The sequence below is a fragment of the Cyrtonyx montezumae genome, unplaced genomic scaffold (genome assembly GCF_038088225.1).
Source record: "Cyrtonyx montezumae isolate F1298 unplaced genomic scaffold, pur_monq_1.0 scaffold_0, whole genome shotgun sequence".
NCBI classification, from domain to species: Eukaryota; Metazoa; Chordata; class Aves; order Galliformes; family Odontophoridae; genus Cyrtonyx; species Cyrtonyx montezumae.
This window is the reverse complement of record NW_027071824.1, coordinates 12047263-12072076: the sequence shown is the minus strand read 5'-3', so window position 1 is coordinate 12072076 and position 24814 is coordinate 12047263. Positions and strand designations below refer to the sequence as shown.

At 35.5% G+C, this 24814-nt stretch overlaps 2 protein-coding genes across 3 annotated transcripts in view; both read right to left on the bottom strand.

Annotated features, from left to right (window-relative positions):
* The window catches only part of ABCG8 (ATP binding cassette subfamily G member 8), a 451150-nt gene that overhangs the window by 150585 nt on the left and 275751 nt on the right, over window positions 1-24814 (bottom strand). The window lies entirely within an intron of this gene.
* The window catches only part of CAMKMT (calmodulin-lysine N-methyltransferase), a 195059-nt gene that overhangs the window by 160527 nt on the left and 9718 nt on the right, over window positions 1-24814 (bottom strand). Inside the window, exon 3 of the mRNA XM_065754724.1 lies at window positions 24229-24293. Coding sequence (XP_065610796.1) covers window positions 24229-24293 — 65 coding nt within the window. The remainder of the gene's footprint in view (window positions 1-24228; window positions 24294-24814) is intronic.

The window sequence follows — 24814 nt, the reverse complement described above, 5'->3', positions numbered from 1 at the left end:
GTTCTAACAACAGAACAACATAGTTCTAACAACAGAACAACATAGTTCTAACAACAGAACAACATAGTTCTAACAACAGAACAGTGACTGGAACAAAAAAGTAATCAGGAATACAATAGTAGAGTTAGAAAGTTTTCAGGTTTCTTCAACACATTTACAGAATCACACCTGCTACACAATTTATACACATGATGACCTTAGGACATCTGATAATATGAAAACCACACCCAACTTCAGAGCTCAGAAAGAAGGGGTCTGCAGCCTTACGTTCTGCCAACAGCACTAACCACTGTGTCTCATGGTGACCAACACACTTCAATAACAGCAGGATTTAGAATTCACTAAGCTGACTTTACAATATATTCTTAAAATGCATCAAAGAACAACATCATTTCTAAGCTCTGAATTATCAGTGAGCTACAGTTAAGGATAAGAATTGCTGCTAAGTTTTGCATAATGCTTACCATTACAAGTAAGCACTGCTTTACCATTCTTCTAAAAATGTCATTTAAGGGTTTCAACAGTTCTACTAAACCTAGATTATAAGTGCCATGCTTGAATCTATTTTTTTGGATGTACGCCCACAATAAATGATCCACAATGATCTGAGGACAGCACTCTCATCAAAGAACTTAAATCAGATTAACGATGTATTTGTTTTATAAAAAATGAGTAACATTAAGCTTGAGAATGCCTAATTTACATATTAAATGACTGAAGGGGACAATACTAGTGGTTTTATAAAATTAAGATTACAAAATTGACTATTGTATTGAAAACCTGCTAGTAAATTGCAGAGATGCATAATAATAAATGTGTTCATTAGCAGCGTTCATGTAAATTCATGAGTTGATGTTTTGTTGTTCAAAAGACTTAATGATGTTTACATTTACGAAGAATTTATTAAAATGTTGATATCACAACACAGCAATGGCAATAACACCAACATTAAATCCAGAACTTTCCTGTTCTTTTGACCCAAAGAATTTAATTAATACTTAAATTTTAACATACACTTGAGAATGCTGACGGAGGAACTGAGAAAGAGGTGTGAAACCAGCAGTGATATCACTTGCATTGGGTTAAGTTTCATACAATATAAACAGATTGGCCTAATTGAATGAATTTAATTAAACAAGACTGATAGATTTTATAGGGTTAAAGAGAAAAAAGCTATTTTTTTTTATAGATTTCTTACATGTTAAAGATAAGAAATGTTCCCCTATCATCCTCATTATTTCATTAAACCATTACATTCATTAATCAAATTTCCCAGAAATAAGATAAACAGTTCCCATTACAAGGGATCAGTTTCAAAGTAAGTTACCACCCTAGTAAGTTACTGGAAACATGATTTATTACCATCAAAGACAGCATTCTTGTTGTCCATTAAAATAAGTATCACTTCACAACATACACTGGTGTAGTCCACCAATTTCCAAATCTCAATAGGTTCCACACATGAAAAAACAATTTGAGAAACAAAAACAGAAGACAGTATAGGCTGGCATTTGCCATCTGGCAGAATAAATCCTCATGAAGTAATAAAGCAAAGCCCAACTCCACAGACATCATTCAAGAGAATTCCCTTCTGCTCTCATCACAGAAATACTTCTGCTTAGTAAGAAACTCTTGCATGGTCATACAGAGCTCTTGTGATGATTCAAGATGGTCCGTAAGAATACAAACAAGTTAGAACACCTAAGGAAACATTAAAATGCCAAAAGATACATTAGATATGCAACTACAACCAAATCCAAAGTAGCAGGCAATAGTTTCTACAAGACTTGTTAGGAGAGCAAGAAACTCCATTTCCCTGCTGCCAACAGCATTGCCCATCATAGTGACTTAAAATACTTCATTAAATGTATTAGAATAAAATGCTTCCATCACCTCCAAAAGCAGGACCTCAAAGAGTAAAGACAGTAAAAAAAAACCTTTATTTCCTACATTGAGTGGAGGTGGGAGGGATATTCACAAAAGATGAGACAAATAAAACAGCTCTTCCAATGGCAAATTATATCTTCAAACCCTGAAGAGGAAAAGAGGATGAAAGTTGGATTTCTCCACAAGATAGGTGGGTGGAAAATCTGGGACTTGTATGAAGATTTCAATAAACTTGCTTCCCCACTGATGTACAAAGCTCAAGCTGTTTGGCACGTCTATTGTAAATCCAAGCTCGCAACTGAGTAGTATAGGAACAGCAATTGCTGGCAGACTTGTATCAACAGAGCCCAGCAGTTGGCTCTATTTCAGCTCCTATCTAATCCTTATTTTATATTGTGCTCATCACCACAGTATGTGAATTCCCACTAATTTGATGTTATAGCTAAAAGACAAAGCCCACAGCAAAATACTTGCAACTCTGGAAATCTGCAATTAATATTCCAGCACAGACTTAATTATGTACCAACATCCCCTGCTATTCTTTATCTATAAGTCACTTCATGCTATAATTCTGATGTGGGCCACGATCCACATGTTCTGATCGACATAACAACCTGCCACAGATGGGACACAAACTTCACCATAGCTTCTACACAACAGAGGAACATTTCTATATGCACGATGGGTAGCTTGCTTGCCAGGCAAAGTTTTTCCACAAGAACAGAAGAGGTGTGAAATTTGTTTTGTAACTCAACACTACCTACAATATCATCTCTGAGAAAAAACCAGTGCTATTGTACCTGCTTTTTCATTCATCTTTTTCAAGAGCTATAAAAATCAGTAATTTTTTTTACAGGTAACCTTCAATCTCAACTACCCAATGATTTTTTATCAGCATCTCAAAAGAATTTTAATTGCACGTGCATTTGTTACGTGAAATGCATAAGAAGAAAAACCATGGCAATTACATAAGCATTTGTCCCTATAGTAGATGCTTTCCAAACTATTTTCCCCATATTAATTTTGTAATATGATCCTGCAATGCAACGACCACTAAAACTGGTAGTTAATACACAGTGATCTCAAACAACTTCTGCATTCACCTCACCCACAGCTCGAAAATATCCCCTAGAGTCAGATTCCCTGTAAGCATTGGGAAAATTCACCAGGCTTACTGTACTGGAACAGTGACACGTACTGGGGATGAATGGCAGGGTCTGGTATGAGGGAAGGCCTACGTGGGATGAGGCCATTAACCATAATGCAACTAGCATGGGTATGTTAGGGCTTCCTCTGAAACCGCTGGCACCAAAGCATTCCTTCCCAAAACTTCAATCCAAGTAGCCCACAGAATTTCTGCTTAGACATTTTTAAGAAAAACTGTCAGTCAGTGGAGGAGGAAAAAGTAAAGGATACACGTGGAAGACAATGATGGAGACACATGCTAGGAAGAAGGCCAGAGGAGATGCACACCCAAAAGGAGAGTGTCACACTTAAGCCCAAAAGCAGTGGACATTCTTATTAAAGCTATTAAAACTAATTGCAAATTGAAAAGAATGCATGCGTCATGCCCAAAGAATAGCAGTATCCATGCTTGTCTTTTTGCTAATACACTCTTTACATGGTTCATTTAGTTCCATGTATCAACTGGACTCCAGCAAAAAGCATTAAACCCAAAACTCAAATACCAAAGCATTGAACTCATAAAGAAAGGCAAGTGTCTTGCTTCAGTTTGATGACAACATGAAGCAGTCAATGATGATCTACATCCATGCTTCTGACTTTTCAGAATTTTCAGAAAATAAATATGATGTTCTGAAGTTAGAACAACTGATGTTAATTATTCTATTTGCCTCCTCTACTAGACTGACAAAAAAACAACATACATTTTTACTTATGGTTTTGATTGGTGTAATAAAGAATATTTTCTTCTTAGCAAAGATACACTTAACAGAAATTCTAAGGAGAAAAATAAAAACTATATACATATTTAGTTGTTTTTTTTATTCTTTTTGGTAGGTTCGTGCCATTTTACAATGCTCTAGTACCAGGCCTGGGGTGCTGTTCAGATTAGCAATGACTTGAATAGAAATTCATTCTTTTTCTTTGCTGAATGAATGCCATTATTTGGCTGTGGGTTATACACAGTTATATTTCTAAGATTTTTATTCCTGTCTATAACAGCTCAAGAATAGGAATATTACTTATGTTCCATTTCATAGTTCTGAAAGCGTTTTGACCCCACATAGAAATTTGAAGACCTTTTCTGAATACAGCCTTCTATCCACATAATGATGTTTTCCTATATTATTTTATTAATATAAATACACTTACCTAGTGAAAGAGGGTCTTACATAATATACAAGAGGCATCTTATTACATTGTGATAACTTTAAATAGAGGCTTTTGACTATGAAACTTATTTTTTCCGCCTAAGTGGATATAAACTATGTGGACAATAAGAAACAACATCTTTCCAAATGACCTTCTGCTGATATTCAAATAAAAAGAAATTATGTAAATAATTTCAGATCGAAGTAAAATACAATAAGTAGACTTGAGTACCAAAGCAATGAAAGAGCTTATCTTGTCTCACAGAACTCTAAGTGTCTGATAGCTGTATTATTATTTTTTTTTTTTTAAATGAGTGTCCATTTAGAGTTAAGTCCTTGGCTGATACTATCTCAGAAGGGTGTACACTATCATTTTACTATGGCTAGGATTGCTTTGTTATTCGGCACTTCTGTTTCTTCAAGCTGTTTCAGGAAAGCATGAAACCTGTGGTAGCCTTACAATTCTTACAAAAGCAAGCAGCTATTTGCAGTGACTTGGGACAACTTCTTCAAAACAATACTGTTTTGCAATCAGCCAGTTGATTAAAAGAATAATTGCAGTGCCACATTTTACGTTAGTCTTTCCTCAGTTTGCTAAATTGTTTAGCATTGATTTCCCCGGTCCCTAAGCAGCCAAATTGTCCTTCAAATCTGCTCACACATGGATTCTTTGTTTCACACTGAAGTCACCAAGAATTGACTGAACTCACCTATTTTAGCCCAGCTAATAATGGGATGCTGAGGGAAATTTCTTTGATTTGAAAGCGTTAATGATCTGTTCTCTATTTTGTCTCCATGGTTATCCAATCACAGGCTAATGGTTTAGCCATATCAATCACCTACAATTCTCAAGGACAAAATAACTTTACACATAGGAAATTGAACATTATCATTAAAAAAAAAAATCCTTAAGAAGGTCACCGAAGCATCCAGTGCCACTCCTAGTAATAGTGCTGGAACAGGTCCACACTGCTGCTGGCTCTTCAGAATGGGCTCTCTGGGGGTGGGGGGGAAGGCGGTTTTGAAAATCAGAGACGGGCATTTAACAGGAGTAAGAAAGCCTCACCCAGGGAGCAAGTGCCTACAACACTACCCAACATATTCTGCAGCCTCCTTAATCTAGCCTTCCAGCACTGTGTCTTTCTACCTTGCTATCCATATTCTCTTACTGCTTGAGTCTGATGATAGGACAGGATGGAAACGAAGCAAGGGCAGAAAGATAATAGTCAGTTTTCACCTTCAGCAGCAGAGCCCTTTCAGATACATTGAATTTGATTTCACAAACATTTTAGAACTACTGTGGTTTTATTCTTCTGCATCAACTGCTCTGAGTGATCCCAGTTATTAAGACCTCACAAATGAGGTATATCGATAAATTACATCCCATGACTCAAGACAGAAAAAGTCTGAAGAACACAGAGGAAAGATAGGAGCACTATGTACGATAAGATGTCTTTTCTTTGAGCACTGTAGTAAAAGAAAAAAAGACCTTGAATGCCGAAGTGACTAAATGCTGAAAGTACTGATAAAATTAAAATGTTCAAAATTATCTTTAGGCCAACAGCTTAGGAGTTCCACAATAACAACTGTTAACACTATACGCTATTTCTACATAACGTAATAAAACGCACCTGCACTTACATACAGATAACATGTTACTTGTTAACAGAATTCTAATTAAAACCTTCCCTTTAAAGAAGGTATTAAAATGAATATATTTTTATTCCAAAATAGAACAATATGATTATCCTGACCAAATATGATGTTACCAGCTAAAGAAGTATATTAATTATTCTTCCAAAAGGTCAGCTCCTGCTAGCTCATTACCTCAAATTACCAAAAATACACAAACAATTTAATAATAAACTTCAAAAAAAAAAGCCCTCTTAAAATATATTAGTGCATCAATAGCAATCCTATTAATTGAAGCATCACTTAAAAGCATTGATGGCTCTTACAACACAAGTTGCAATCCCTTACTAATTTAACACTATGACTTCATTTCTTGTTCTAATCTCATCTAATTTACCCTTCTTATTTCCTTCTGGATATGCTAGCTTTGCCACCCAAAGAGTTTATTTCACTAGTCATTCACTTTTAACAGTAAAACCGAACTATTTGAGGGGAATAATCTCCCTGCAAATCCAACACAGGATAAAGAGCTCTTATTTATCGAGCATTTTGTGTCTTGAATTGAAGCATTATTGCGAAGAGTGAGCAATAAACAAAAACACCTCAGGGGCCTGGGAGGAGCAATGTAACCAATTACATTTAATTAAATCAAAGGATGGGAGCCCTAGGGTTGAATGAGCTAAAGAACAAATTTGCATTAACACCTAGCAGCCAAACAAGTAGTTCTTGGTTTAGTCTGGAAGTACAATTGTTGCCATCTATTCTCTGCACTGAAGGGGGGCCATTAGCTAAATTCTTAGGAATTGTTTGTCCACTGATGAGGTGCTGCCTTCTCAATGTTTCACCTCCTCTCACAAGAAAATTGCCTACTAAAATAAACAGCTTCTTCTGAAACCTAACAAACAAACATTAGGACATGACTCACAAGTTTGCAATTCTTTAACACCTTTGTACGGAGTCAACAAAGAGAACAATGCCAGGGCTCACACCTGAGAAAAGTAGATACCCTACAAGCCCTATTTGGAGGAGAGCCGGGAAGAATTAACCTTAATCTGACCACAGTTAATTCTAGAAACCAAAACATACAGGATAACGATTACCTGCAGCACTTTCAGAATGGATGCAAACATTGAGCCTTTGGCATAATGAGAAGAGCTCCTAACACCGAAGTAATTACCAGTGGCAACACAGCTCAAGCCCTCCTTTCAGAGGTGAGAGCATGGTGGAAGACTGAGAAGGGCAAGGAACTGAAATGAAATAACCTGAGTATGAAAATGAGAGAGAAAATTAAAAGCAACAAGGCACAGAAATGCCAGGAGTCCACCTCCCTGAATCTTTCAAAATATGTCTTAGGGAAAAGAGGGAGACAAAGACTATGTATGTTTAATCAGTTATAAACTGCTCTTTTTTCTTGACTATTCATTGCATGGTCATGCTAAAATAAAAAAATAAATAAAGTAAGAGTCTAGACGTAACGAAGGAAATTTTTGAAGGTGCCCATGCAGCATCTGGTAGAACAGCAATTCTTTTTTCTAGAAAACAAAGACACTTTTAGGGGTTATACGTATAATAATATCACTTAATTAGGGATTTAAACTTATTGTCCCATACCTCATGCCAGACAAAGTACCCCTTAATCTACATCCTACAAAAGCATAAATTAGTTCATCCATTTTAGGTACTACAACAAATGAAAAGGAATTCATTGGTTTCTAACACTTTGCTCTAAATCTCAAGCTGAAGGCTGAATTGCTAGAGTAATTTTTTTGGCAATCAGTGTACATTGTCCCCTAAAACTGCAACAGCCAAGATTCTAATTTTGAAAAATACCAAACATGTTTATGCAATACTTTCTTAGCTCTTGTTCTTTGAATATTAAGATGGAGAGTACAAAGAACAATAAACAGCACTTGTAGAGATGCTTTCCACGAAGTTAGCTGCTCCCTCCTGACCTACTAATTTTTCTGCTTTTGAAGAAATTAAACTGCAGCCTTACTCCGCAAAGTGACCATATAAAAAAAACCATACAAACCTGCTGCATTTATTTACTCATAGCTACATTTAGTTCTCATAATGACAAATAAAAATAGGGTACTGCTGCCCTTTTATACACTGTTTTACCCAAAATGCTAAGAGAACTAATAGCTTGCTTTTAGGAGCATGAGAAGTCAGATGAAGTTTCCATTGTGTTAACTGAGCTAGCATCCAGCCTCAAGTAAATCAGAAAATCCTTTGCTCCAGAACAAACATCTATCATAGATGTGCTTTCAGACTGCAACCACTTCAACCAATTCAACCACTGAAATAAGTGTCTTCACCCTATCCTGGACACATATCACCACCTTTTTTGTCAAAGCCATGACAATAAGGACACATGCAACATTAGGTATGTCTGTTGATCTGATTTTTATTTATTTAATCTTTTCCAGAGTGGGTTAGATTTTACATTACACCAACTGACATATTGGTACCAAAAGCTTTAGAGAGAAAATACAGTGGGAGTAGATGACCAAGCACAGGAAGCTACACAATTCTTCCTTTAAGCAGCAGCAATCAGCTCAAAATACAGTGGAACAATACCACCAAGAGTCTAGTTCATTTACAAGCACCTTAACTTGGACATGTTTCCCAACACATGAGAAGTCAATTATCCCAAATCAGAAGTTAACTAGGTAGATGAGTGCTATAATGTTTTTCCTCTGTTTTCTTTCAAAGTGTTCAACTAACAAATTTTAAAACCATGCCAAGACATAGCACATTCTCCAGTAGCTTACAGAAGAGCAGAGGCCACGGGCAGTGAGACAAAGAACTGCAGAATAAAATCCTCTAGGTTAAATTTTACTTATATCTACCAATGTGTTAAAAAGAAAAAGGCCAAACAACACAGTACTCTTATTAGAATAGTTGGGTTTTGGTTTTGTTAATTTTTTTAAACCATTTTTTTAAACTGATGGCATGGTAACCAGAATGAATAATCTGGGTTTGAGGGGTATTTACTAAATTGTAAATAAATTTATTTACCAGCAAATCCTCTAGTTTATGCTAGTTTATGTCAACTTCATTTCCAAATGAAATCATCCAATAGTATGAACCTGCTAAATTATCAACCAGTCCTGAACACTGAGAAGTTTGAGAAAGAGCCTGCTGCAGCCACTCACTGCTCAAATTAAAAACATTCACTGTTGTATCTTCAGATTTATCTACACATGGGAAAACATTGTTCTGGAGCAGCCTCCATAAATAGATACAACAGTGAGTTTTCCAGATGACTCTGAACACAAGTCTTCCTCAGCTAAGATATTTTCTGAGGAGTGAATTAAGTCAAGATTACTTCTAGACCAAACAAAAGAAAGCAGAATAGCAAAGCAGAGAGAAATGCAGCAAAAATGCTGACAGGCAGCTGCAAGAAGAAATGTTGGAACAAAGTAAGAAATAGATACATGGTCTACACAAAAAAAAAAAAAATGGAACAAGCCTCAAATACAGCACACCAGTTTAAATTCACTTCCATTACTTCTCTACCAAGTAAACTGCAAAGGAAGTCCTTAGAATAATCAATCTCTTGATACAATAGCTCCAGTAATTCAAAGCACAGACAACAAACATACCAACTAGCTTTCTAACTACTTACTGTCTCACAAGATCTAAAAGAAATCACACTGACAAATAGACACAGCTATTAACTTACCTGCTGATGAGCAATACAAACTCATATTGCATCCAGAACCTTACATATCACAGAGCTACTGCTAGCAGCATAGTTAATGTTTCAACATTAGTCCAAACAAGGCAGGAAGAGGCAATGTAAAGACAGTTATCAAATTATTGCCAACTACACTTATAGATTTACTGCAAAAAAGATTTTCTGGAAAAAAAAGTGGTTTAAATATGAGGCATGCTTTTGAAAGGCAGATTACTTCTGCAATTTCAAATGTAACCCCCCGTTTATCTTCTTTCTTCACTTATGGTCTTTGAACACTACTTTAGTGTTATTCCATTTATAAAAAAAAAGGTTTTTTTTTTTTTTTTACTGAAAAGCCTATTTTGTGGGGTTTGCTCTGTTTTTGAGGTCAACACAAACCTGGTTCGCAGCGACACAGCTCTGTGTTTTTTCTGTTGAAATTTTATTCACTCAGTATTATTTTAAAATTTTTTTGCACTGCAAACGTTCTCAAAAAAAAACAATCATTTCAATTTGAATTACGTCCATTCTGATACACTCCCCCAGTTACCTCAGTGGAAAACTGAAATGTGCTGCCTAATTGTTTGCTTTATCATTCTAATTGAACTAATTTATTTCAGTGTCCTTTAAAGAAGAATCATAGCAGTGATGTAACAAATGTATCTTATACAGAGAAGGGGGCAGTAATCTGATATTCCACTACACAAAGTATAGTCTGAGTATGTAACTGAAATTTTTTTTACTCTACACTAACTTGTACTGGTATTCAACTGTGTCTCCCACAGCATGTTTGATGTTACGCTCTTAATGTGCTTAAATTAGAGAAAAAAATTAACAGTTCAATTTCAAAACAACATACAGATCTTGAATGAAGTGAATATAGGTTTCCTATGTCTTTAGCCACAGTAAATGATAGGAAATAATTACAAAATAAACCAAAGCTCTTGAATGGAAAATAACTAAAAATCAGTCATTTAAAAGATGTTAATTAACCCTAGAGGGTATGTGCAGGATTTGAACCAAGACGAAACAATGTCCAGCTTAATGCTAAGAACTTATAAAATGAGCTATCAGGGCCTATTAGTGCATTGTAATGGCTTAGATACTTGAAGAAGTGACCCTAAAATCTCTATTCTGACCCAACTTTCAGAAACAGGGCAGAAGATTGACCTTCACACAATATAATCAGCAAAAGATCTAAAAAATGTATCTCTCTGTTATGTGAAACCACAGTTTTATTTACCCAGGCATGCTCACTTACAAGTTAAGGTCCACTCAAGCATCATTTCAAGGTTAAAGGTTGTACTATAAAGCCATTATGTTTTCAAGCAGAGTAGCATGCTACCATTTGTCTTGTAGTAATATCACAATCAGATGTTACCTTTTTAGCTTGGCCCAGCAGTGAGTTTAAGACCCCTGCATACACAATGCAAAACAGATTGGTACCTTCTGTAAGTCACTCAAAACTGCAGTTACTAAACTTTACATTAGTGTGTATTTTGTCTAAGCTATCTAGAGACACACAGAGGTAGATGTTTATGATTTGTGATCTTGTACACATCAATTTATATAATAATTAGGAGAATAAATCTCAGTATAAAGTAATTAAAGTATGGAGAGAAATCAGTACTTCAGCTTTCAGGTTCAGATTTGCAAGGGGGTCACCATCTTTGTCTCAGAAAATTGAAAAGTAGTATGTTCAAAAGAAGGTATAAAAAGGACAATATGGATTTCTAAATTTCTCATTCAACAAAAGCTTAAAATTCCTTGCTACTGTTTTCTTACCAGTTCCTAGCATTCACTGCACACCCATTCCAAATTAAGGACATTCTCTGATCAGTCAAGAGATTACCAAAATACATCCCTGTACAATAATCAAGACTCAGTTTGATCACAGGAGAAACGGTATTTATAAGCCTCTATTCGAAACGACAAAAAAGACAAACTGACAATTTTTATCCTAGATACAGTAAATCAGAGAAGTGCCAGCAACACATACTGAATGTGCTAACGAGGTGTTTTTTGTATTTGTAATCCATGCCTCAAAGAGGCAGCACTGGCTATATATACATTAGCTTTCACAAGCACAACACACAATTTCTGCAAGCTTTGAAGTTAGCTATCATGAAAAAAATCAGTAACACTACCTTTTAGTTGAAATCATGAACTAAATCAGTAAGTATTCTCTTTAGAATGTAGTTCTTATAAGCATAAAAATGTAGAGTAAAAAATATTTTTTAAAATAAGCTTTTAATCACTCTCTATCAATAGGTAGAAAAAAGACCTAAATGTTTCTGAAAACCATCTTGATTTTATGCATTCTCTGAATGGATGCAGGAAGACTCAGATCTACCAACAACTGCTATATTACTATACACAATTTGGCTACAATGCACTAGCAATTTCTACCAAAATATATGCATTTTAAATCATAATAGCGTTATGAGTCATAGCATGACTCAGAGTGTGTCAGACATACATTTTTTGAAGGTGTTCTGCACATATGATTGTTTCTGGGTACATTTTCTGCAGAGGGCATTCCAGTGCTGTCTCAGCAAGCGCTACTTCAAGGCATGAAGGATACTTGCTTTTGTGATCTGAGGCCCATGCATGCAATTTTAATATTACAAATTTGTAAACAAAATTGCAACGTGTATTTCCATTAAAGTAATATCTAGGTTGCCAAATAAAATACTTGACTGAACAAATTCAAAAATTAGTTAGGAAATGCCACTATGATCTTAGCAAAGCTCTTGTAAGCACAAGTAAGCCTTGTGAAGCAGTACATAATTCACATACTACACTTCACGCAGGACCACTGCCTCCCTTTAGTTCACAGAACAAAAGGCCAGCGGTCACATAATAAAATATTCAGTAATAATACTTCAGTTAAACACAGTCCTGTTCCTTATTTTCTGAGTTGTCTATTGGAGTCAAATGTCTCCAACATTTGGCTTGCAAGTTGTACAGAGACAACCATGTTCCAGACTGATAAATATTTATCAGGAAAGGAGTAATACATATATTAATCATTAACTGTATTACTTAGGTAATGGTACTTCTGGAATATCAAGTTCTTAACTCATTATGTGCTAACTTTCTAATTCCCAATTTAAAAACACGAAGAGTAAAGTTTCCTGCTCATTTCTACACCGTTTCAATTATTACGCTCATTATTCAGCACTGAAAACATTTAACAGTGACAATACTCTCATCTCATTCAGATTAAAATATTCCAAACCCCCTTTTTTTAAAACCAATTTTCAGGAGAAGACAGTGTTTCTTGCACATTTGACAAGCCCTGCTGAAGACAATTAGATTCTTTGTGTTACCAAGGCAAGTCAAATTTCACTTGTACTAAAAACAATTGGAAAAATATGACAGTAATTCAAAAGCTGACAATGCTTTCAAACATTTGGGGAGAGAAGGCACACTGTAGCTGTAGTTTCATCATCTTACAATATTTATGTCACCAATAAGCTCCTATTTCAGGAAGGTCAAAGTAAATGTGTATATGACACATAATTCTATATGTAATAACTATATAGATATTTGTATGTAATAATTTCACACACAAGACCAGTTGCACTGATTCAGTTAATTACAGGATAATCTCTTCTAAGCAGCATAGACATATTTCTCCTATCTTGCTTATGAGAGAAGAAACATTTTGCAATGAGAAATCAAATCTCTATATTTGAATGTTTGGATTTGTTAAATGATCTTCAAGGATATAATCGGGCTTATTATTTCCAGCAAATCTGCATATTTCATTTTGATAGTACAGACTCTACTACCTTAACACTTACACAGAGCTCTCTAAAGACCAGGTAGAAACAATTCTGTTTATTCTAAAACATGCAAACTATCTGACAACTTTCATTAGTTTTCTCTCATCAGCACGTCAGCCCGATTCTAGTCCAGTTTTGCAGGCTTAACTAACGTCTTCCCATTGTGTTAGGACACTGCTTACTCTAACAAGCAGGAAAATGACTGCAAAATTTAATACCAAATATTAACCATAACATCACTGGAACCTAGAATCTTCGAAAGAAAAAGCTGTAGTAATTACTAGGAAATGAAAAATTAATGAGAATCATGGTAGACATTCTAAAAAAAATGCAGAATGCTTTACATGTTATTTGTTTTTGCTATAACTTTCTCCTGATAAGGAACATGAGGTATTACATGCACTGTAAAACTATTTCGAACAGAACACAGATTGCAATGAACAAAGCTTCTGCCTAACAGTTGATAATGAATATATATTAAATTATGCTCTATATTAATGCTCATTACGATATGTGCTTCACATTTTGAAACTGAAAAATCCAATGGAAATGGAAACGGAAACATTTATCTTTTACAGGTGCTTTAAAATAAGAAGTCTTCAACAGGGAGTTTATCTACACAAAGTAGTAGCAAAAATTCGAGCCTACCACTGAAACATATGATTCCCATTTCTTAACTTCCTTTTTCTTAAAATTACAATAAATTCAATGACATTGTAGTTTATTGCCCATTTAGAAACCACTGTAAAGAACTAATTTTTAATTCCCAAATTGTATGGCCATTTAATTTCTGTGCATCATTAAACATTTCATTGGTTATACTGCCTTTCTGAGTAGCTGTGTAGCTTCAAATGCCTGACTCTTCATGAGAAATCTCAAGATTCTTGAAGAATACCTATATACAGTAAATAGCAGTTAAACTGCCATCTCCATTAGGTCCTAAACACTTAAACGCCCTTTAACTTTATATGTCAAAGTTAATAGAAAAAAAATTTTGTTTAACCAAAGCTAAATACAAAACAAGAAAGGGACAAATGTCTTACAAGTCAATAAATAAATCCAACTGGTAGCCCAAGACCAGTGGGTTTCAACATTTTTCACAGATTACTGTTAGACTACAAACAGGTACATCAAAAGCAGCCCATTTTATCAGTTTCACTTTCCTCTCCCACCTCTCCCCAGTAAGGGTTATTTCACAAATTTATTTTTGGTTTCAACTCTTTACTCACAGGTAAATTTGTGAAAGCAACGTCTACTTATCTCCACTGAAAAGAGAGTAACATTATGGTTCATTAATACCAACCGTTCTCTCCTGCTCAGTAAATAACCACATTAATCAATCAAAACAAACAAAAGAAAAAAACAACACATGAATACTTTGCGTAACAAATTACAAATAAACCATCTTCCTGTTTTCCTCCATTAGCCTAGTAAATCATATTAGAATTCACTCAGACTCACCAGCCAGCAACTAAGCCTCCCTTGCAGATGTGCAGATGAATACCTCTTCCTCACAGGGAATTAACATTAATTAACTTTCAGCAGAGAATATAATGTGTAGATTTTAAAAGCAGATTCTGGTTAAAGATGATTACTAAATTAAGTCTAGTAGTAAATATATATATATATATATATATATATATCTCAAAATCCTGTTCAAGGATCCTGGTTAAATTCATTTTTAGCAAGCTTTAACCACAAATGAAATAATACTTTCTACTCTGAGAATATTGAAGTAATAGATAAATAAAACCATAATACTCCAAGTTGGCTCATTTTCAAAATCGGAACAAAAACACAGCAGAAATAAGGGATACAAGCTGCTCGGCCTTGTAAATATTTTGTTAAGTTATTCCAATACACTTTAAGCTTAACAGAATTTTATTAGGGACCAGGTCTATATATAAACAGATTAAGAGTGTACATAACAGTTTTAGGCATATGAATAGGTAAACTTTGTCAAACCAGGTGCTTACAGCTAGGCATGCATAATGTTACTAGTTTTCACATTCTAAGAGCAAACCTACAGGCAGAGAGCAGACTTTTCTTTGACATATTCTGAATAGAGTGAGATCATGAGTTGATTATCCAAATAAAACTCCAGTAAACGCAAACGTAAAAGATGTAAGCACATTCCCCTTGCTACTTCAGGCATCAAGTAATATAATGAAACCTTCCAGTGAGTGTTAAACCACTGGATTTCTGTTTGATTTTAAATTCTAAGAAAAATCTGTGGCTTCTAACCAGGTGGTTAAAAAAAAAAAAAAAAGAAAAACTGAGTCCTTCCAAACTCTAGATGGACACAGCTTAAGCATCTAAATAAACCTGAAGATTCAAACCTCCGAAGAGAGGGAGAGTTAAATCTTGGGAGAGCCACCCGTGACATTTAAGATGAGCAGGTACTCCTGAAAGTACAGTACTGCACAATTTAATCAAGATCATGCAACAAGCCTCCAAGTGGGAGAGGTTAGAAGTCAGGTCTTCTAGTGACACTCAGTATAGCAGCACCACCACAAGTTTTTTGGTTCTGTATCTCTTTCCTATCCCATGCTCTGTAACAAATCTAGAAGCATAAGCAAGCAAGCTTACCACCTGTTAATTGATCTAATAGTTACATTTTTCCAGAGGTGAAATCACAGATTAGTTAATAACAAAAAAGTGCTTCCAGAAGCTCCCCCACTTCTGAGCTGGTGTTAAAAAGACTTAAGTTCAAACTAGTTTCTTTCCGATCAGTAATTTGACCAGCAGAATTTGAGTATTCTCCCCTCCAAAGCCTCATCTTGCATTATTTTACATTCCATGGAATGCTGAGAGATAGGTAGTAGAAGGTCTTACAATCCCATTCTAGTTTTTGCTAGACAAAAGAGAGCAACAACATAAAACTAGCAGGCTGGACAAGTATGACCTAGACAATGGAATAAATATTCATCATAAATCAGCAATGTATCAACTAGGAAGTCAGCTTCTTTAACAGGCTTCAGAGAACAAAAATAATTGGAAGAAGTCTAGAAACAAAAAAAGTTGAAGGGAACAAATACGCTACTGTACTACTGTGTTAAGAACTATCAGCTACCCACAAAGTTTATGAAAAATTAATTCCTCAGATTTCTGGGGTAGTGCCTTGTTCCTGTCTTCTGCATTATGGAAATACTTTAGAAAAAAATAGCTGTAGCATTTATTCTTAATTCAGTTAGGTAAAATAAGAGTATTTACTTCATCAAGTTCAGTACACGAGGAATAGTTACACATTGCATTTTCAACTGGCCACTGCTACACAATTAGCTCCTACCCTACTTTTCAGTCAGAACTGTCACCAGACAAAAAAAGCTTCAGATAGATATGCTTTGCCACCATAGTTCTCAAATAATGATTTTTGGAAACTTTTTACTCAGAAGTTTTGTTTCAATGCAGTTCTATGAATTCACACAATTCAAGTTGAAATGTTTTAAAAATTTCATGGTGAAATAAGACACTTGATTCCATGCATTTGAATATGGTTTTGCTTTTTTTTTTTTAAATGAAAGACAGCACAACTTTTTAAAAGTAACTCCAAAAGTACTTGAAACCAAACCAAAATCAGGCGCAAAACTTTTTTATCGCCTCAGCTACACTTATACAGTGAACATGAACAACAGGGACTGCCCTTGCTACCACACTATAGCCATAGATGAGCCTATATCACAATACAAAGAAATATCCAGTCAGATCTGTAAGGAAGATACATCAGTAACCTTATGAGGTAACGAACAAAAGTTACGGACTCAAGGATGTATTCCAAGCACAGCATTTGTGAACAGCAGCACTAAAAGCATGCCTAGAACATTGCAAGTAAAAGGAATAGTAAAGACAAAAAGAACGTTGTCAGAAACACCGAAGTCTCACCCAAATTGCAACAGCCTACTGCACATCAAGTTATGTGAAACTAATTTGCAACTATTTAAATATTGCTAAAATATTAAATATTTAAGAGAAAGCTCTAAAATACAGAGGAAGCTTAACAACAGTGTGCATCTAAAAAGATGCTTACCATTGTTATCGTGCCTTATCTCAATTAAAATGATTAAGAAGTCATTAACATAAAAGTGAAATTAATTAAAACAGTTCATACATTTTTCCCTCTACCAATCTAATTAAAGATGTTACAACCTATCTTCAATCTCTTTTAATTCGCTTAAACTGAAAAAACCAACCTTTCATGATAATTCATTTAGCATACATGGAATACTTTCAAAATGCTTCAGATTACAGAAGGTCAAAGCTAGTAAGTAAAGGCAGATTATGCCAACAGTCTGAATAAAGACCAGAACAACAGACCTGATGCAGAATCCCATCTAGCACAAAAGCAGGATACCAAGGCAGAAAACACTGCTTAGCAATACAAAAATGCAACTGAAGTTACCCTAAATACATCCAGATATTTTTATTTATTACCAAAAGGTAATTGTTGGAGTAGCCCAAACCGGTGAACCAGTTACCATGACAGCTTCAAACTGACCAAGGAAGAAACAGGGTGTTCAGAGGAGCTCAGCTGGGCTTTACCTGCTACTCCACTAAGCTGATGTCACCTTTATAAGCACAGGCACAGTGTGAGGTTATTTTGAATATGCGTCAGAATATTTTGAAGAAAATAGATCCCCAATGGCAGTTTTGATCACTCTTCTCACAAACTGAAGACTTTTATGAGCTTGGAAAAGAAGAAAATTGCAGGACTGTACTTAAAACACACAAATCACTGACATTCCGTAGGAGAACAGCTTGATAAAAATAATTCCAATAGCAAGAGTAATTCAAAAGGTAGCTGCTTCTTCCCATTCTTCCTTTTCTGCTGCTTTCCATAAGCTGTATGCCAGTCATGTCAGTGTGACTGCTTGGGCTGATGCTGTAAACTGAACAAGTGAAATGAATCAGATGGGGAATGAGGGAGGAAACAGCAGCTGTTTTTTTTTTTTTTTTTCTTAACCCTGATCATAATATGTTTTATTTGAAGCGAAGCTGCATAGAGAATAGAAAATTGTAGGTATGGTAAATATGATTCTTCATTCAAAACCATGTGGATCGTTGCTATCCAAACCCTCCTCCATTCCATTTATTTTAAGTAGAAGATCTTTTCAAGAGGGTGTAAGATCCTGACACCACAAGCAATATAAAACTGACACAGAATGACAGAATACTCAGAAGACAAAGAGTAGCAGGTGAGAGAGGTAGGAAGCCCACGTCAGTATGTTCTTCGCCACAGAAAACGAGAAGATCTCTCTAAACAAAGAAAGGAAACTTACACAGCATCACATGAAAATGTACTCTCCTCCCTTGTTGAGCTTAAGAAATGCTACATGAAATACAGGAGAAGCTCTACTGAGATTAACACTGCCATCCTATGCTTTTCCCTAGGTAGCCTGATGGCATCTACCCTCCCCAAGCACAGTAACTCAGCAGCTGCCACAACTTCTCCACAAACGAGCACAGGTAACTTTGAGTGAAAGCTATAAAGACACAGCAAGGTCTGCAAAAACATTCTCATATACAACTACTGGGAAAACAGCACAGCCTCTACTTCTAGTTATTTGTGAGGAAGGAACACAGAAGGAAAATATCACCGTTAAAAAGCAGATTTTTTTTTAGTTAAAGTCACAGAGTTAGCACCTTCAAATTAGCACAGTTTTAAAATGAATACAATAAAACAGTGAAAACTAGAAAATTGATTCTCTTCAATATTCAAGATTTTCTTTTTCAGAGTGAACTGAAAATTTCAGAAAAACTCTTTTTTTTTGCCATTTTCTTGTTTTCTACTTATTTTCTTTAGAAATATAATATGAAAGTAGGAAAGTACTCTTCAATTTAGCTAGATTATTTTGGGAAAAAAACTCATATTTTGAAAGCCAAATTCTTTCAACATAAAACATTTTTGGAATGAAATTCTAAATACAGAACTAGTACTAACATAAACAGTCCAGAAGACGGTGAGCAGGTAGGTGTTTTGGAATAAAAGCTGTATCCACACACTTTCTACACCAAGCTTCAACATCTTCCAGAAAAAAAAAGAAATAATATATAAATCTATTTTATTTTCTGGATTTCACAGTGTCCATCTGTTTTTTCCCTGCATAAACAGAAGCAACAGAATTTAAAACTATTAAGTGTCCATCCACCCAAAACTGAAAGCTCAAGTCTACAGGATGTATTTGATCACAGAAGCAGTAACTTCACAGTAAGTGCCTGGGAAGCTCTGTAACTGTAGCACCCTCTGCTGCTTTTTCAGTCCCAAAACATGCATTTGTACACTCCATTACATACATATTGAACATGCTGTTTCTTGCAAATCAGTACACTGTCAAGCAGTGTTATATGTAGCTTACAAGAAAATGTTTTACTATTCCATATAGCATTTTTGCAGTTTATACTACCTGAGCGCTCTGCAATATCTTGTTTCTGTTAATTTTCTGTAAAGCAGAATTTTAAGGAAGCAGCGATATAATACGTGCTTCAGGATTTTCATCTGGTAGATACTCCCAAAACACATTTTATTTCACCGCTTAAAATTCTGCCTTACAGAGATTGCACCTTACTTTGACCTGTGGCAATCAATAAAGGAAATCATACTTTGGCCCTTGATCGTTTAATTGAAATTGATACATATTTTGAAGGGATAGGACTAAACAAGATAATTTGAAAGGAAATGATTATACCAGCTTTTCAGTCACAACAGCTTTCTGCTATTAGTAAAATAGTCGGGGAAGACCATTCACACAAATACACTCTTGCTGAATTTCCCCTGATTTTTGGGCAGTCTTTTGCAGAAGAGATTTTCTCCTGAAAGGATGACTACAGCATATGGCTCCCAGAACCAGCTGATGCTACCCCACAGTGCCACCACTCAACCAGCCACCTGGGATCCATCCATTCTTTTAAAGGAGGATTAACTTACAACTTACAACTAGAGATGGTCACAGGAAGTACGATCTTCCGACAGATGGCATGCTGTTGCCTACAAGGAACACACCCATCCATTCCTCCATCCCTGCCTTTTTATCCCTGCTTCCTACTCACACACAAAATGAATGCTGAATGAAGCGCATTTAGCATTGCACCCTACCTGTGTGGCAGTTGCTTATCACAGTATCATTATAACAAATGCAAACTGCTCTCTCACAGCAGACAAACATGATAGATAGCCAACAAATCTCACACTTACTCTGGGAAAGTAATTTACATTGTCAATTTTCATTCACAAGAACAATCCTATAATGAAAATGCATCTTCAGTACTGCTTCTTAAAAACAAAGAGAATATGAATACCAAATCTGAAAAAGACTTTGTGCAGAGGCAATGTGTGACGTTATCACTTGGGAGACCTGCAATATGCCATTTACAGCTACTGCAGTTGGCTCCATTTTTTCCCTGTAGTCTTGTCGGAGTAAGGCAGCACTTTCGGAAGCAGTCACAAGTATTCATCAAAAGCTGCTTTTTGAAATTTTATATAATGCTGCCAGCTAGTGGCACATCTTGTATTGAGTTTGTGTGTACTGGGAGCGTAGAGAAAGTTGTATTAACAAGAATTTGCTCTACCACTCTTCTTTGGACAGTGTATGGTGATGTGGCCATAGGCAGAAAGATCAAAGTAAAAGAAAAAGACAAAGAAATGCTTTCCAAAGAATCTTTTTTGTTTATAATACAAGATACTTTGAAATATTACTAGAAGAACCAATCAAACAAGATGTTACTCGAAAGAAGTGATTCAGGATTCAAATGATGTAATATGCATAATATTTCAGTTTTCACAAAATCTTATCTGTTTAACAGACAATTATTTCATAATCCATCTGTAGCAAAACATTAACCTTCCTGATTCAGCATGACCGTCAAAACAAGCATGCAAAATGCTAAAAAATTTCATTATTTTCTGATTATTTCAGCCCAAATCATTTAAGTGAAGATTAGTGCCCAGTAAATAAGTTATGACTACACAGTACTTAAAGAATGCACATTAAAATATAATTATGTAATGGATCCCCTCATGGAGCATAATGCTGCTGATGGCACTGTGCAATACTGGATAGCTTCACTAATATTGAATATGAGAAGAAAGTCTAATACTGTGAAATACTAAAAGATACTTCAGAAACTTTTAGGGCAAACTATCACCTGATAATATTCTTATTGTTGTAAATATCATCATCACTTTTTAAAAACTAAGTTCTTGCATTACAAATATAAGATCTGTAGCTACTCTTAGGTGTAAAAGGAGGTGGGATTACTATCTTCCATTTCCACAGTGTGGAAGAGCCAAGAAATACACAATGAGGCCAAAGAGAAAACCATTTCAGATCAAAGGAAGATGGGAGCGCACATATTCAATCTGGTATTATCTAAACAGAGCACCTCAGAAGGACATAGCTGGGGAAACTTTACTACACATAGCAGTTCCTGAACATTAGGCATCTTTACTCCATGAAGACAGTAGCAAGGAAACGTTACCACTATACTTCATTGCAGCCTTCCATTATCTGAGGAAAGCTTATTAACAGACCACCGTAGACTGACTTCTTACATGGTCTGACAGTGACTGGACAAGGGAGAACAACTTCAGCTTAGAAGAGGTTAGATGTTAGGCAGAAATTATTTATTCAGAGTGTGATGAGGCTCTGAGGCTGCCCAGAGAAGCAGAGGATGCCCCATTCCTGAAGGCATTCAAGGCCAGGTTGGATGGGGCCCTGGGCAGATGGATTTAGTGGGTGGCAACACCCTGCCCATCCCAGGGGGTTGCAACCAGAAGCTTTAAGGTCCCTTCCAATCCAAGCCATTTTGTGATTACACTTCAAGCCAGTACCATAATGCTGTCAGAAAAATAACTATTTTACAGTCACATTAAAAGAGTGTAATCTAGAGCTGTTTAGCAAAGTGTTCATAAATATGCACACTGATAGAGATACAGACATTTAAAAACAAGGAGGCAGTGAATCTGAAAATGACTTCACAAACACCGCACAACACAAACCTTCAAAGCAATACTGAAGCCAAAGGGACAAATGTTAATCTTTGTATATACACAGAAACAGTAAGAAGAACTACAGAAGTTGTACTACTTCAAGTTAGCACTGGCATTGTGCCTGTCAGAGTAGAAAGTCTTGTTCTGCTCTCTGTAATCAATAAGAAAGTGGTTGAAATACTGGAAAAGGTTAACAGGAGAGCCAACAGCACATCTAATGAAAGGAGAGTATAAATAAATTACCTTTCTAAAGTTTTACGTGTTAGCAAGGCAATCTGTATAGATCAATCGCTAGCTAAGAACTTACAGAAAGAAAAAAACATAAAGCATGTACCAATACTTAAAGTAAGATACAATGTCTTGTTCCTCTGTTTTCCCTTACTGAGTAGAATTCATGGATAATAAAAATAAATGGTTATAAAAGTCCCTCTAGCTCCATATTTGAAGAACCTACAACATTAAATCTCTTTAAATGCCTGTTTTTTAACCCAAGCATTTTCTGCCAGATCCTTAAGGTCTTAAACCTAAATATTTTCATTATCTAGTTCATGATGCATACATCTGTACCTGATGACAGCCATAACTACAAATGTGAATTTTCTTTCTCAGATTTCCTTAGATACAATTTTAATTCTGAACCCGTACAAAAAAAGTTCCCCTTTTTGGGGAAGTGAATTCCTAACATACTTTGTGGCAGGACCACACCAGTATTCGCAATACTAAGAACCAAATGAAAACTGGGAGATTTAAAAAGAAGAGCAGAGGGTTTACAATTTTTTTTCTTTCTGAAAAGAAACATTTATTTCAATAAATTAATCTTTTCATTAATGAAAAGCTCATGTTTACTGAAGCAGCTCTGGAATACAAAGACTGGAGTTTTGAGATTAAATAAAATCTGCTCATATTGATATATGATTATTTACAGCTTTGAACACGAAGATAGGTGCACATTTATTGAATATTTCACAAACTTACAGAGACTCCCTAGCTCTATTCTGCAAGTTCTCTTCTCTGAAAGCAACCAACCCCTCCTAAGAAATAAGGTGAAAAAGCATCAAAAATATACAGATGTAAATTATATAATGGTAATTACTACATATAAACAAGTATAATTATTTTTATTTGGCTTCTTATGATCTACTAAAATTTTATAATTGAAGTCCATTAACAGTATATAACATTTTATTAATAACTATAGAGAAGTAGAGCCAGACTGGGTCAGACACTGAAGGTTCACTTAATGTTCATCTTGTCTAAGATTAATGTGGCCAGTAGCTCATGCTTAGACAAGAGTTCAAGACCAGGACAAAAATATAATATACTGCGCTAATTAATTGTCCTATCATCTAGCAATTCCTGAACCACAACTGATACTTTCATATTCAACAGCTTAATTGAATTTTTCTTCCCTAATTTTTCTCCTCAGTCTTTATAACGTCCTAGATGTTCTACAAGCCAAAACATCCCATGGGGAGGAATTCCAGGACTCGACAGAGTGCCTTCTTCTTTTGCTTTCCTCTGGTGTAAGCTTGCCTTCTCCAGGAGCTAAGGTATCACCGTATGTTTCTCATGTTTTTACACCATTACTCAGATATTGAGAGATGGCCAACAGCCGAGACAGACCAATCGCCTAAACTCACTTTTCATCCAACCCAGTCCAATTTCTGGCATTTCTGTCACAATCACAGAACCAAAACCAAACTGCACTGGGAAGACTCAAGCATGCATGCACACAAACAACTGTACCACATAAATCACAACATAAAGTCCTATTGTAGGTAGACCAGCATATCTGATCACAGTAACAGGGTTTCTGAGGTAAATGAAACGGTTACAGACATCTCAAACAAAAGTATTTTATATCGATGCAAGTGCAATTCTGTCAACATAGTGCCGTATCTAAAGAAGCGATGGACTTACAGACATTTCCTGTGTTGTCAAAGCTTGTAAGAACATCTTTAACATTTAAGAGTCCATTGTGCAATCTGGAAGAAAACAGAAATGGCAAGATCACCAACATATAACCAATAACAATAAATCTTCTTCAGAAAAGAGGTTCACTGCACATGGCGTCCATCTCTCTTCCACTTCTCACAGATACTGATGCACCAGCTAGAGGCAAAACTGAGAGACAATCAGTAGCCTTCAAGTGGTCTACTACTGAAACCCACGAATCAGAAAAATGTTCTTAGAAACTAATACTTTAGTTACAATTTCTTTTTTCTCCTCAAAAAGAATAAGTTTTGGCTTAGTTGGGGAAATCACATAAAGGAAAGGAATGTGAACATTTAAACTGAACCTGTTCAGTTAACTGCTTCTCTCTGGTTTTACATGTGTATAATTCAAGTGAAATAAACTCTCAAAACTGGGGATATTTCATACATAAGCTTCAAATTTTGAATAAGCAAATCACTGACAACCTGCAGAAGGAAACCACACAAAAGTTGAGCAAGAATTTGCATCTTCCTGTAAATATTACAGAAGTCAGGCTAACGAGACTCACAAA